Here is a 13,195-nt window from a genome sequence, read left to right as displayed (position 1 = left end):
CTGGGAAGTCCAGAGCAGTTGCGCTTTTGCGAGCGAGTTCACCAGGGTGGCAGCGCGAACCCCAGCGAGACTGGGGATACGTTTCCTGGTGTGTGGTGTAGCCTGGAAGGAGAAAAAAAAAGGGCTCAGTTATTACACACAATCAAAACCTGGGGTTTTCTCAAGTCCTGGAGTGGGTAGGTCTTGTATGTTGCCTTTGTGTGTTGCATACTGTTACTCTAATGAGGCACAGAGGAAATAGTGATGTTCCTTGGGGAAAAAAATGGATGGGCTCACCTTGCAGAGTAGTGAGAGAAGTTATTCATCTCCTGTGGGGCAGCACTTTAAACTGCACCTTTATAAATCCAGAATATGTAATAGTTTGTATGGCAGAAGCTAGCCAGTAGTAAGAAGTTAATTGGCATAGGAGATGGTAAAATAGGTTGTGCGCAGTTTTCTGGCCCCTGAGCTATGAGCGAGTGATGTGCAGTTTCCGTGTGGCGGGTGTAAACAGCACGGGCCTGTCCCTGGAGGGGCTGTCCCCAGCCACTGGAAGCGTGCTCAGAGATCTGTGGTTTGGGGATCAAGTAAGTTCATGTGTGTAATGCAAGGGTCATCCCTGGGAGTATAGCCAGCCTTTACCAGGGTGGGCAGGGAACCCAGACTATCCAAATGTGATGTTTGGTATCTCTTGTGATCTTTCGTATTTTTTTTTCTTTTTAAATATTTTTTCTTACCCTAGATTAAAGCAAGCTTAAATATGGGTAAGCTGTAGACTTTCTCTGAACAGAGGCCTATGCTTATGCTTTTAAAATGTTTTGTAAATCATATGTGTAAAATAGAATTATTCAGTCTCTTTAATAATGAAGGGCATTTACTTTTTTAATCCTGGTTCTGAAACAATAATATATTTAGTCAGAAAAGTTACCAAAAATACCTTTTGGATGGAACAGCATCACTGAAAATTTTACCCCAGAAGAAACCTGGAAAGGTAGAGGCAATTAAAAGCTAGAATTGAGGATGTGTCTTTTTTTTTTTCCAGTTTAGAAACAACATGCTGTTTATGATGCACTATTAAAACGCAGAACAGGAAAACTTTGAGAAAGACATTCTCTTCTTATACCTTAAAGCTTTAGCAAATGTAATGAAGTAAGTGTTGTTGTCCTTAAGGCAAAACAGCAATTCACATCAGTATCGATGTGCTCTGTTACAAAATCATGTGACTATTTTGCACTCGCAGAATTCAAAAAATAATTTGTTATGAAACTGCAGAGTTATGTATGTGGTTTTGCAACACCAGTGATGATATCAGTAGGTGTTTTGGCCGAGTCATACACGCACGTTACACTAGATCGGATTGATCATGTCAAGCGAATGAAGTTCCAGAAGAGATTTGTTAAAAATGCTAGTGGGCAGCTTCCTGTTTGTTCTAGTCTTCTTGTTTCTTTTTAGCACAGGAGTTTGGTGTGATGCTTAGTCACAAAATCCCACAAATTAAAAGTATACCTGCTAATTTGCGGGACATGCTTAAAAACTTATTTACTTTGCTTTATAGGGTTCCCCTCCTCACTGTGAAAGAGTATTTGGGTATGCTATTTGCTTCAGCTCTACAGCAGTGCTTTCTCCTTCCTTAACTGTTTTGTCCTCTAAGGTAAAGAGCCGTAGGTTTCAATTCTGTGATTCAGTGAGTTTGGTCTTACAACTACTGCTAAAGAGGGAGATGCTCTTCCTTTCTTCTCTTCTTTCCTTGCACTCAGACTGGCACTCATCCGACTAAATAGCAAGTCAGTTCAGGGAGGTGGTTTTGATGCTCTTCAGTGGTTTTGGTCGTATTCATGCTGTGGGAGTTAGTTCATTGAAATTGTCAGAACAGGGCCACGGTCAGCATAGGGGAAGAGGCAGGGCTTTAATGAACTGGGCAGTAGTGACCAAGGGTGGAGGAGAGGTAGCCAGCTTTTAGTTCTACTTAGCCACATTGTAGGAAACAAGTAATCAGTTGGCTGAAAGCAATATTTAGGCAATTGTTGAGGTCAGGGTTGATGGTATAACTTCTTGTCCCTGTGTATGTTTTCTGGGAGGAAAAAAATAGGAAAACAGATTAAAATTGGGTTGTATTATTTCCCACGATGCTCTTAGGAGGAAAGAACCTCGTTGGCATAGGCTCTTATTCTCTGCTTTAAAGCACATCTTTCTTTCTTCCCAGCACTGTTGTAGTGTTCCAAGTTAGAGCACAGAAAAATACCATGTGAATGACATTTTGTGTAGAGTTGTTTGCTTCTTGGTGATGTTATGTTTTTTTGATGTTATAGGCAATCTTATCTGGAGTTTTAAACATAGGAACATGGAAGAAGCCAGTGATATTTTTGGTAAGTATGGATTAAAACTTATTGTAAGAACTTTATCAGGAGATGATCCTGATTTAATAGTTGTTGGTAAAAAAAAAAAAAAAAAAGAACCCAAAATGGCATCACTTCTTTTCCCTTGAAAAAAGAGACTATGCTGTTGAGTCTTTTTTTTGTTTGTTTGTTTGTTTTAAATTTTTGAATCATAAATGTTGAAAGAGGAGTCAAAGTCCATGAAAGGCTATGTTCTTTCCTGGATGGATGAAGTCCCTGTTAAGGACACGATTGGATCACATCTGGAGGAAGCCTTAATGTTGTTTACAAAACACTTTCTGTGTTTGTGTAGGTTTAAGAAGTTGCTCTCTAAGACAGTGCTGCTTAAGCTTTAACAGGGATGTTGTTATTAAAGCTTAGCTCATATATACTGTTTTAGTGTCAGGTAGCAGGTTTGAGAGCTAACCTAAGTATTGCTATTTTACAGTAAGAATGTTTCAAATACAGTTGACATTACATTGCTCTGAGAGAAGTAAATTGATGTGTGGTGTGTGTAAGCCATTTCTGTTACTAAGTGAAATCTGAAGCTGTGTCACTCAGTGTCTCAGAATTGGGATTAGAAAAAAAGCTTGAAGTGTTGGGGGTTTTGTGGATTTTTTTTGTGTATATGTGTGTTATTTTGGTTTGGTTGTTTGGCTTTTGTTCTTTTATTTTCTTTTTTTTTTTCCTTCCTACTGTAAATTCTGAAGATTTTCCTCAAGGCCAGAGCAGTTGTTTTGTTTTTATGCAGGCCTTCTTCAGGATCCATATGGTCATCAGTGAGTAGTACCAGTGAGCTGTGGCTGAACTGCTCGTGCATTGGTTAGCACAAGCAGAGCAAAACAAGTTTTTTACCAGTTCTGTGAATAGAAGGGAGAGCTTGGTGTCTGAGGCTCCCAATCTGAAAGTACCATATTTTCTTGAAAATAAAAGTAGATGCCATCTCTCTCACTGTCTGAGGCTGACACATTGCTCCCCGTTTATGTATTGCTTGTATTCTGTACTGCTTCAGCATCATGTTGTTGCTGTAGTTCCCTTTGGTCTGTTGTTCCTCTTCCACTCTTTCATATTCTCCTTTGTATAAACTTCATGCTTTTTGCCAACCAGGCTGTATTATAGCATGGAGAGATACTAAGTAATAGGTCCCGGAGACAGGGTACTGCAAGGCAGAATTAGGTTATAATCCTATATTTTTAAAGATGTTCCTGGAGGGAGAGCTTGGCCTTCAGCAGTACAACTGCTGAGAAGCCTTGGCTGTGAAATTTCACTTTTCTTTTGGGTCTGAGGTTTTTCAGTTCTGGGTATCCATTATCAACTGACTTTGGAAGTCAGATTGTAATGCTCATGCTCTGCAGCTGATTTTTCTTTCAGAGAAGAAGATTCTTCCTGTGCATGCTTGTCTGCATGTATTTAATGGGGAAAGGGAAACTTTTTACCCCTCCCAAATCGTTTGGGTATTGGCTTTCAACTATTCTGGGCCCAATGTTACACTCTGCTTTTATGGAAGCTGGTTTCTTCCTCTCTACTCCTAAACAACTTCCTTTCATAGGATTTTAAGTCTTATTTTTAACTGAAGCAACCTAACTTATTTCAGAACTTATATAAATTCCTTGAAAATTTTTGGTGAATAAATTTGTAGTAAACTTTTTATTTCATTGAAGAACTTTATTTTAAGGCTTCTAGGATATATTTTTCTTCTGATAAAGGTTTTTAGGGCTAGCTACTGCCTTCTCAATATCAGCATCTTGACTAATTTGCATAGACTTAACTAAAATTTTATGTTTAGATCAAAATGCTTAGTTCGACTCCAGCCCTGCAAAAAAAAAAAATCTCCATATCCCTGTGCTGTACGATAACCAAAGTAATTTGTCTTTGATGTGAATTACTGTAGTACTGCCTGTTTGTCTGGATTTTAGAAGAAAAGTATCTCGGCTCACATGCAGGTCTCTGCCATTAAGTTGATAAATTCCTACAAAGGTTCTAAAGTCAGTCTAAGCAAATAAAAAAAATGCTTAAAAGTGTGAGACTACGCAAAGCCTTTAGAGAGGCTTTGGGGCTTTAGAATTAGGTCAAGGTATCGTCTTATTTTTTTCCATAATTTATTTTTAGCCTGAAAAAGTTTTCTCTTACTCATGTGAGGTGTTTTAATGCTACGTTTGAAGTATGTGACTTTCTATTAAATTATTTAGTTTGTCTTTTACTTCTCTGACTTCTTTGTTGACAGTTGTGTGGCGGGTCTCCATATAGTGCAAGAAATAGCTCTCACAACTGATAGAAGATTAGTAAGGTCCTATAATTAATGCTTAATTATTGCTACTACTGCTGCATATATGGAAAATTAATGCATTGACTTGCCTTTTCCTAGAAGGTTGTTTATAAAGTGTGTGTGTAGGATGTAAGCAGATGTAAGGGCTGATGATTGTGTTTAATCTAAGAAATGAGCTTGCACAGTAATGCTTTTTGGCTCTTGTCTGCTCAGGGGGTGTTCAGGGGTGATTTTTTTTCCCTGAACCTCAGTAAATGGGATAATAATTTGTGCAGCAGCTCTAATTTACTTTTAGTCCAGCTTCCTAGGGACCTAAGCATGATACATCAGCTAAATTAATTTGGAAAGCAATTGCTGGATTTGATGGGTGTTTAGGAAGTCCTTGTTGCTGAATCTGCTGTAAAGCTATCTGATCAGAACTGAGTCCATGTCTCTCATGATTTCCTCCTCTTCCTCAGGTTTTTGTCATCTCCTGTATTTTTAGTTTAGGCCATTTGGTTACTTAGGAATCTGAGTGAGCAAGTTGTTTTTAATAAGGATTCTTTTAGATCTAATACTTGCTTTGTAGGATTAAGTGCTTAAAAATTAAGTATGCCAGGAGAAGAATCATTTTATTTGTCTCTAAAGTTGTAGTCTTACTCCTGAAGTCCAGGAGTACTTTCTCCTGAAGTCCAGAAAAGTGTTACGTGTTTGAATTGGGACAGGAAAAGTTTCTTACATGCGTTTAAAATCTGTATCCCAAGTCTCATGTAAGCAGAGATTGCAGATTCTAAGTACATGTGTGAAAGTAGGACTTACTTTATCCACTGTTTCTGCCTCTCCTTTTTCAAGTACTCTGTTACTCCTGCCAGTGCTTGTCTTTCAGATGGTTTATAAAACTGAAGGTGTTGTCTCATTTATGAATGGAGATGTTCTGGTTTTAGTAGCCCGGAAGAAATGAAATCATGTGAATGAAGTACCTAAAGTGTCTCTGTCCTCACTGTACTGGGACAACTGTTTTTCATTTATTTGTGCTGTGAAACAGTTTTGGGAATTCTGTACAGGATGAGTGTCATCTTAAGATCTTTCCCCTTCAAGTTTCTTACTGACCTAAATATTCTTAGTGGTAAACTCGGTGGAAGGATACGACACACAGTGGAAGTCAGATGGCTTGCGAGTCATACTTTGCACTCCAGCAAAACCTTTAGCTGCTTGTACTTTTCAATACTTGCATGTATTTTATTACTGCACAACTAGTGCAGAATAAGGAGAGTGAGAAGACAGCAGTGTTTGGAGTAACTACTATCCAACTGTTGGGTTAGGATTAGATATCTGGGGCACTGAAGTTGGGAAGAGTTTTGAAAAGAAGGGAGGTGTCATTCCCAGCTTCAGTTTGGGAGTGGGATTTGCATTGCCATGAGTTCTCTGAGTTGGGTTCATGATCCTGTTTCCAGTGTTGTTAACTTTGTTCTGCTGTTCCAGGCTAACCTGTTTATTACACTGTCTGTCGTCTGTTTTATGATGTCCCTGTCTGGATTTGTACTAGGATACCACGGCCTTCAGCATGTGCCCAATATATCCAGATGTGATTTTGTGAGTAGACCTGCTGATTTACATTAATTTCTTCGCACCTGCCATGTAAGCTTGGTATGCTGGGATAACAAAATGTGCTGATACAGAGGTGCAACTAATGTGGCTACACCATGATGGGGGAAAAAAGAAAACTCTATTTCAGACCTTGATTCAGTCAAAATTGTGACGAGACTTGCTGCAATCCATGACAGTATTTTTATTGTCTGTGTTCTAAACACTCAGGTTTTTTGAATTAAAGGCTTCATAAGCTCCTAAAGCTGAAGATCTCAAAATGATATATTTTGAAAGGCTTCACTCTGCTTAGAAGAATGTAGTTAGCCCAGAAATAGCTTTATTTCACCTAACTAAGACTTGACTTCAGACCCTGTCCTCAGGGTCTGAAGACAGAGCTGATTCAATACAAGGATTTGTAGGACAGTTTTATGGGGCCCTGAAGGGAGGAATCCCAAATATATCTTTTGGAAAGCCCTCTTGCCAGCATTGTGCGCTGATTTTAATTATAGTAATTTAAGAACTAGCATAAAGGATTTTTATAGTCATGTGGGAAACTATTGAAAAAAGCTTGAGTTGGTATTGGTAAGCTACCTACAAAGAACTTGGTCAGTATTGTCTGTAGATAGGATTATTTTTCCTGGTTTGCCTCACCTGGTGAGGACAATTCATGTTACTACCTTACAGCATGAACTGTGAAGAAAGAGTTAATGTATATCAAATCACATTAGCTTTTCAGAACAACTTCTACTTGTGGAAGAAGCAATCTGCACCAGAAAGGACAGAATGCAAAAGATTTTTCTCAAATGGATGTCACAGGAAGTAGAAGAATGTCTCTCTATTTACAAACCAGAAATAATGGAATAATTGATGGTGAAGGATATGGGGTCACTTGATGATAAAGATGATCGTGTGTAAAGGCTTGAAGGAATTTAAGGATTAATGGAAAGATCTTAGAATATTTATTTTCATTCAATTATTCCTTCAAGAAAGCTATTGTTGGTTCCTCAATATGCCTATTGGGGTATTGCAGTGAGAGTGCAAAACTACAAACATTTGGCAATCTAGATTCACCCAATAGCAACGTACCAAAGCAGCACTGAGAACTGCTAAATGTTATTCCAGATGAGATGGTTAAATGTTTCAGGAATTTTGGAGCACTCTGTGAGTGGAAGCATAGGGTACAGCCAAAAGACATTCCTGAAATCATAAATTATTCTGTAGAATGGATTATGTAGGTGAGAGATCTTTGACTCTCTAGAGTTTGACAGCTAAACCCCCCAGTTATCTCTAGATACATAAACATTGAATTTCTATGTGAAAATTAAGATGACAGTATTAACTTGAAAGTTACAAACGTTAGTGGTGTACAGGTGTAACTATTGCTGATTTGGGTTGAAATTATAATTCTAAGTCTCATTCCATATATAGAGATACAGAACATATTTTCTTTGATCCATTAGTATGTACACTGCACATACAGTGGCTTACACGTTAGCCAAGGAAAGAATTTCCAGGCCACTGTGTGTTTAAAGGAGCATGGATACTAAAATTGCTTAGTAGTCAGTGCAGCTTTGATTACTACTAAGTTGTGTTTAATTATCTTGATCTTGTCAGCAATGCTTCCTTTCAGATAAGAAGTAAGCATAATATAGCTTTATAATACATGCATCATTGGAATACCAAACTGTACAAATTTAGTTTTATGAGCCTGTACTTTCAGTCTGCTTTGTGTTCAGAGGTATAGTTTAACATGTAGGTGCTGTATAACACAGGTCAGAGTATTGCATAAAAAAGCTAATAAAAAGTAGAGTGCTGTGTTTTTAAAGGATTCGTCTGGGAACAAGATTTGTGTATGCTGTGAAGGATTTCATGTCATTAAATGCACAGGAGAGATTGCAATGGAGCTACACCAGAGGAAGTCGTGCAGTGCTGTTCAACTTGCTCTTAAGGTACCCTGTGCGCACCGCTTGATATAACTGTTTTGGTAATGTCCACACCTGTGCAGCAGGGCAATGCTGATGTGATCGCTGTGTGTACTATGATAAACTCCATTATTTTTCTGGTCTCCCACATGGGTCAGAAGCTCTTTATGGTTCTGTAACATGGTTCTGTTTTTTTTTTCTCGTCTCTTGGTTTTGACCAGTGCGTTGTTCATCCAATATGCGGTTCTCGTCCTTTCTATGTTTTATGCAAGTAAAACTACAACTGAATTCAGATAAAATTGCATGGGTAAACATTGTGTATGTTTTAGCCAATATTTTGGTGTCTTCACTGGTCTTCTTGTCCTTTCTTGTCTTACAAACTGCTAAAATATAACTTCTAAACAGCATCATCTTCAAATATAAAAATCCTTTAACATCTATTTAATGGTGATTATCTTGCATCTAGATTTCTCACAAAAAAGTTAAGAGGAAGGTTATAATCCCTTGGGTGGATAGTTGGACTATAAATCACATCTGAGTGGTATTAAACCCTTCTGATATCTGTCAGGACACACAGTAGGGCAAAACAAGCTTTTGAAAATTACTCTGGTCTAGGAGATTACCTGTCCTGAAGACTTCATCATATATGTTTCTAAGAAGCAGTGGTCACAGTCATATTTGTATTTTGTATGTTTGTCTTTTGATTTTTTTCTTAATTATTATTATTATTATGACATTTACAAATATGTTGATTTAATCTTTTAATTTCCATAATATTCATGTTCTTCAGAATGTTTTCATTGCTCTTTGTGTCCTGAATGGTATCACCACTGCAGTGTGCATGCTAACGACTGCTGTGCAATACCTGCGGATATTAGCAAACAGGAGAACCTTCCTAGTAAGTGCTTGCAAGGCATTGCCTGCTATAAACAGTGGTACTAAGAGTATTACTAGATTACACAGTTCAGCAAATTTTTATATTTCAGAAAGTTTGTAACTTAAATTTCATTTGATTAGAATGAATCTGATGCTGAAGACCAGGATGTCAGTTTGGAATCCCATGATTTTGTCTCATCTGTGCTGCATCACAACTATTTTGCAGCTTTTTATTCTAGTACTCCACAACTGGATCACCGGTAAGCCTCTATATCTCTTCTTTTCTTTTAGTGTCTTTGGAAACACTGAATAATATTCATTTTGTTAAAGACCGTTTTCTCTGTAACTAACTGGTGATAGAAGGCCAGGCACAACCTCTTGGCAAGGATTGTGCAAGAGACCCCTGAATGGTGGCCTGGCCCCCTGCAGACCTTCCTGCCAGAGTGGTTCTCCTTCTCCCTCTTTGGAAATTAGCTCTGACTGAAGGGTGTATTTTTACTGTACTGCCAGGCCAGGCGACCAATACCCTTATCTTGGTACTCCAGTGTGCGAGGTCAGGCAGGGTTTGCACCTGGTGTTTTGGCTGGGCTTATCTGCAATGGAAGCTGCTGGATGGAGGAGAAGTGAGAGTGAACACGGGAAGACAAGTTCATGTATCAGAAAGAAAAGGAGGATAGTCACAAGTCACTGTAATCTCATCAGCCCCCCCCACCCCCCCTTTTTTTAAAAATTACTTACTATAAAGATGAGGGAAGAAAGATTCAGAGGAGGATAAAATAACAGCTGTCAGAATTTTCTTGTAACAGAAAATGTGCAGAAAATTTCTGTGTTGCAGAAAGCTGCTTTCTTTGTTATAATTAGTCTCAGCAATAAAACCACAATGTGTAATCCAAAAGTGATTAAAAGAGGCTTCAGGGCCTTGAGATGGTTGATGAGGGAATATGGAGCACAGGTTATTTTTGACTCTCTCCTTCCAGTTGCAGGCAGTGACACTGGGAGAAACAGACAGACACAGTCTATTAATACATGGTGCTGTGGCTGGTGTCACTGCCACAGTTTTTGGTTTCTTGACAATGGGAGGACCTGCACAGCACCAGGCTTGCTGGCATCAGATAGGAATCATCTTTCTCAAAGGGGAAAGAGGTTCTTTGCTTAGGAGCTTGTAGGGTTCATTGACAGAGCTTTAAACTAGACTTAAAGGTGAAGGGGTAGTATCAGGCTTGCCTGTGACAAGCTGTGGGATGACACACCACGATTTAGAGGGACAGAGTGCTAGAACTGGCCCTCAGCCTGTTGCTCTGAGGTGTGCTGGGTACACTGGAGAACACTTAAAGTTTTGGCGATGAGCCAGGGGCTCCTGAGATAACAAATGCCAACAGGGAAACTGTAGGGATACTGCCCAGTTTTGTGGGGATGGGATCAGGAAGGCCAAGGCAAAGCTGGAGCTGAACTTGATAAGGGATGCAAAGAATAATGAGAAGGGCTTGACAGTTATGTCAACAAGAAGGGAAGGTCAAAGTGTACACCCCCTGATGAGCAAGACTTATAAACAGGTAAAAACAGACAAGAAGGTTGAGGTACTCTACTTTTTTACCTCTGTCAGCTCTCTTCCCACATGCCTCAAGTGGGTGGACTGCAAGATGGGACCAAGGGAGCAAAGCGCCTCCCACTGCAAGAGAAGATCGGATTTGTGACCACTTGAGGAACCTGAACATACATAAGTCTGTGGGACCTGATGAAATGCATCCCAGAATTCTGAGGGAATTGGCCAATGTAGTTCCAGGCCACTGTCCATGATATTTGTAAAGTCAAGGCAGTCAGGTACAACCCCTGGTATCAGTACAGGCTGGGGGATGAAGGAATGGATAATAGTTCTGCAGGGAAGGACTTGGAGATAAAGGTAGATGAAAAGCTGGACATGACCTGGCAATGAGCACCTCAGCCCAGAAGGCCAACTGTCCTGGGCTACATCAAAAAAGTGTTGCGAGCAGGTCGAAGGAGGTGATTCTGGTCCTCTAGTCTGCTCTTGTGAGACCCCATCTGAAGTACTGTGTCCAGCTCTGGAGTCCTCAGTACAAGAAAGTTATGGACTGTTGGAGCTGGTCCAGAGGGCTGGAGCACCTCTTCTGTGAAGACAGGCTAGGAGAGCTGGGATTTGGCGTGGAGAAAAGAAAGGTCTGAGGAGACCTAATAGTGGCCTTCCAGCAGTTAAAAGAAGCCTACGGGAAAGCTGGGAACAACCTTCTTAGCAAGGCCTGTTACAATAGGACAAGGGGCAATGGTTTTAAACCGAAAGAGGGTTGATTTAGACTACATATAAGGAAGAGATTTTTTACAGTGAGGGTGGGTAAACATGGGAGCAGGTTTCCCAGGAGGTGTAAATGCCCCATCCCCCAAGCCTTTAAGTGCAGGTTGACCAGGGCTCTGAGCAATGTTACTAGTTAAAGATGTCCCTGCTCACTGTTGGGGGGTTGGACCAGATGGCCTTTAAGCATCGTTTCTTTTATTTTGCTACACTGGGACTTAGTGGAGTCTGTATTTCTTGCATTTCAGTAGTGACTTGTGGATTTTGTTATCCTTCATTCTGCAGGTGTTTATGCACTCTTGACAGCAACTTGCAGGTTAGCTGTGTTTATTAGTTTATGACTTAGGTGGGACTGCATTATTCTGCTGTTGACACAAGATGTTTTTACATAAAATACCATGGTTCTCAAGCAGATCGTGCCATTCTACTGTTGTTTAAAACACCAGCTTTTTGCAGTTTGCAGTTTAATTTATTTCACTGTTTCATCCTGAAGGGCGTGCATGACATTCAAGACTCTGTGGTCCTTGCAGAGGACCCAGAATCCCTGGATAAGCTTGGAAATGGTACAATGGCACAGGAATAGATTTCAGAATGAAGAAGTCTTCTGAAATGCCACAGAGCAGAGCTGAATTCCAAACATTGCCAAAAACCTCCTGTGTGAGTCTTGGCCCAAGCTAGTTATGAGGACAGAATGGTGTGTCTAATGATTTCTTTGAAAGATGAGGGATTTGTTGAAATATGCTTGTCACAGTTGCCCTGCTTTAAAACGGGGCTGACGTTTGTCTGGCGTGCCATTCTAGATGGTTATCCCCTTCCCAGCAGCAGTATTTTGCTATGTCTATTTTCCACACAGTAGGGAGCACTGAACAATATTTAAGGCTTCTGCAATCTAATATTGATTATCTGCCTTGCCTGTGATTGCATTAAAACTTGTTGATGATAACATTTAAGTGATGGTGACATATTTCTGAAGTCAGGCTGCTTGTTTCAAGGTGCTCAGGGTAGTTATGCAGCAGGGAAGAAGTTAAAACAACAGACAGATTTAATTTCTGGTTTTGGAATGTGAAATATGAGAATGAAATATGATTTACCCCAGGCTGGATCCAGAGCGTTCAGCAGAGTGGCTGAGATGGCATCTGGCCTTCTCTTGATCACCTTCCTTGCACTTCTCCATCCCCTCCACCGTCTGTACCCTGAACACAATGCTGCATCCATGACCTGGCTTTCTGTGCCGACTTCCCATGGACCCCGCATCCAAAACCTTTGTGCAAAAGGAGGATGATGGAAACTGCATCCAGGGTGGCCAGCCACCATCTGCAAGCTGCACCTGGGGTGACTATGAAATAGATACATCCCTTTGGGAAAGGAAACACTGCAATGATCAAAATACGTGCCAAGAACATGTTTGGAAAGGGTAGCTGTTCTCTGTGCTTTAAGTTGCAGAGCAAGAGGCTCTGCTAGCAAAGCCAGTTAATTAGATTCTTCATTTGTTTGCGGGAAAACTTCTACATTTGTCTTATTTACAGATAGTCAAAAGAAACTAGCATTACAAATGTCTGGTCAACACCTACCTCTAATATTGTTATTTCCTAAATAAGGAAATAGCTGTTAAGTTATTTTTCAGGATTGGCACAAAAATATTAACAGTTACAGCTGAGTTCCCACATGAAGAATAAAATATAAGCTGTTTTAGGGTACGTGACTTCAGGAGGCAATCCGTGTGGTGCAGCAAACCGATTGCCTGATGTCTAGAAAGCTATCCCAGTCCGGTTTAAAGTACAATTTGGGGACTAGAGGCATTTGCCAAAATACAAATCTAGTTATCCAAGTCTTGTGTTCTCAAATTACGTATGTGTCTCAGATTGGACCCATATGCTGCTAACAGTTGTTTCTTAACCACTGAATG

At 40.0% G+C, this 13,195-nt stretch overlaps 1 protein-coding gene across 1 annotated transcript in view; it reads left to right on the top strand.

Moving 5' to 3' along the window:
* The first annotated feature begins 461 nt into the window (after positions 1-461).
* Positions 462-13,195, top strand: part of FAM189A2 (family with sequence similarity 189, member A2) — a 20,565-nt gene continuing 7,831 nt past the window's right edge. Inside the window, 5 exon segments of the mRNA XM_009879076.1 lie at positions 462-566; positions 2,289-2,345; positions 6,082-6,192; positions 8,899-9,006; positions 9,126-9,244. Of these exon segments, the coding sequence (XP_009877378.1) occupies positions 462-566; positions 2,289-2,345; positions 6,082-6,192; positions 8,899-9,006; positions 9,126-9,244 (500 nt within the window).

The sequence above is a fragment of the Apaloderma vittatum genome, unplaced genomic scaffold (genome assembly GCF_000703405.1).
Source record: "Apaloderma vittatum isolate BGI_N311 unplaced genomic scaffold, ASM70340v1 scaffold26851, whole genome shotgun sequence".
Classification (NCBI taxonomy): domain Eukaryota; kingdom Metazoa; phylum Chordata; class Aves; order Trogoniformes; family Trogonidae; genus Apaloderma; species Apaloderma vittatum.
Note: the sequence above shows the minus strand (reverse complement) of the source record. Positions and strands in the feature narration are given on the sequence as shown.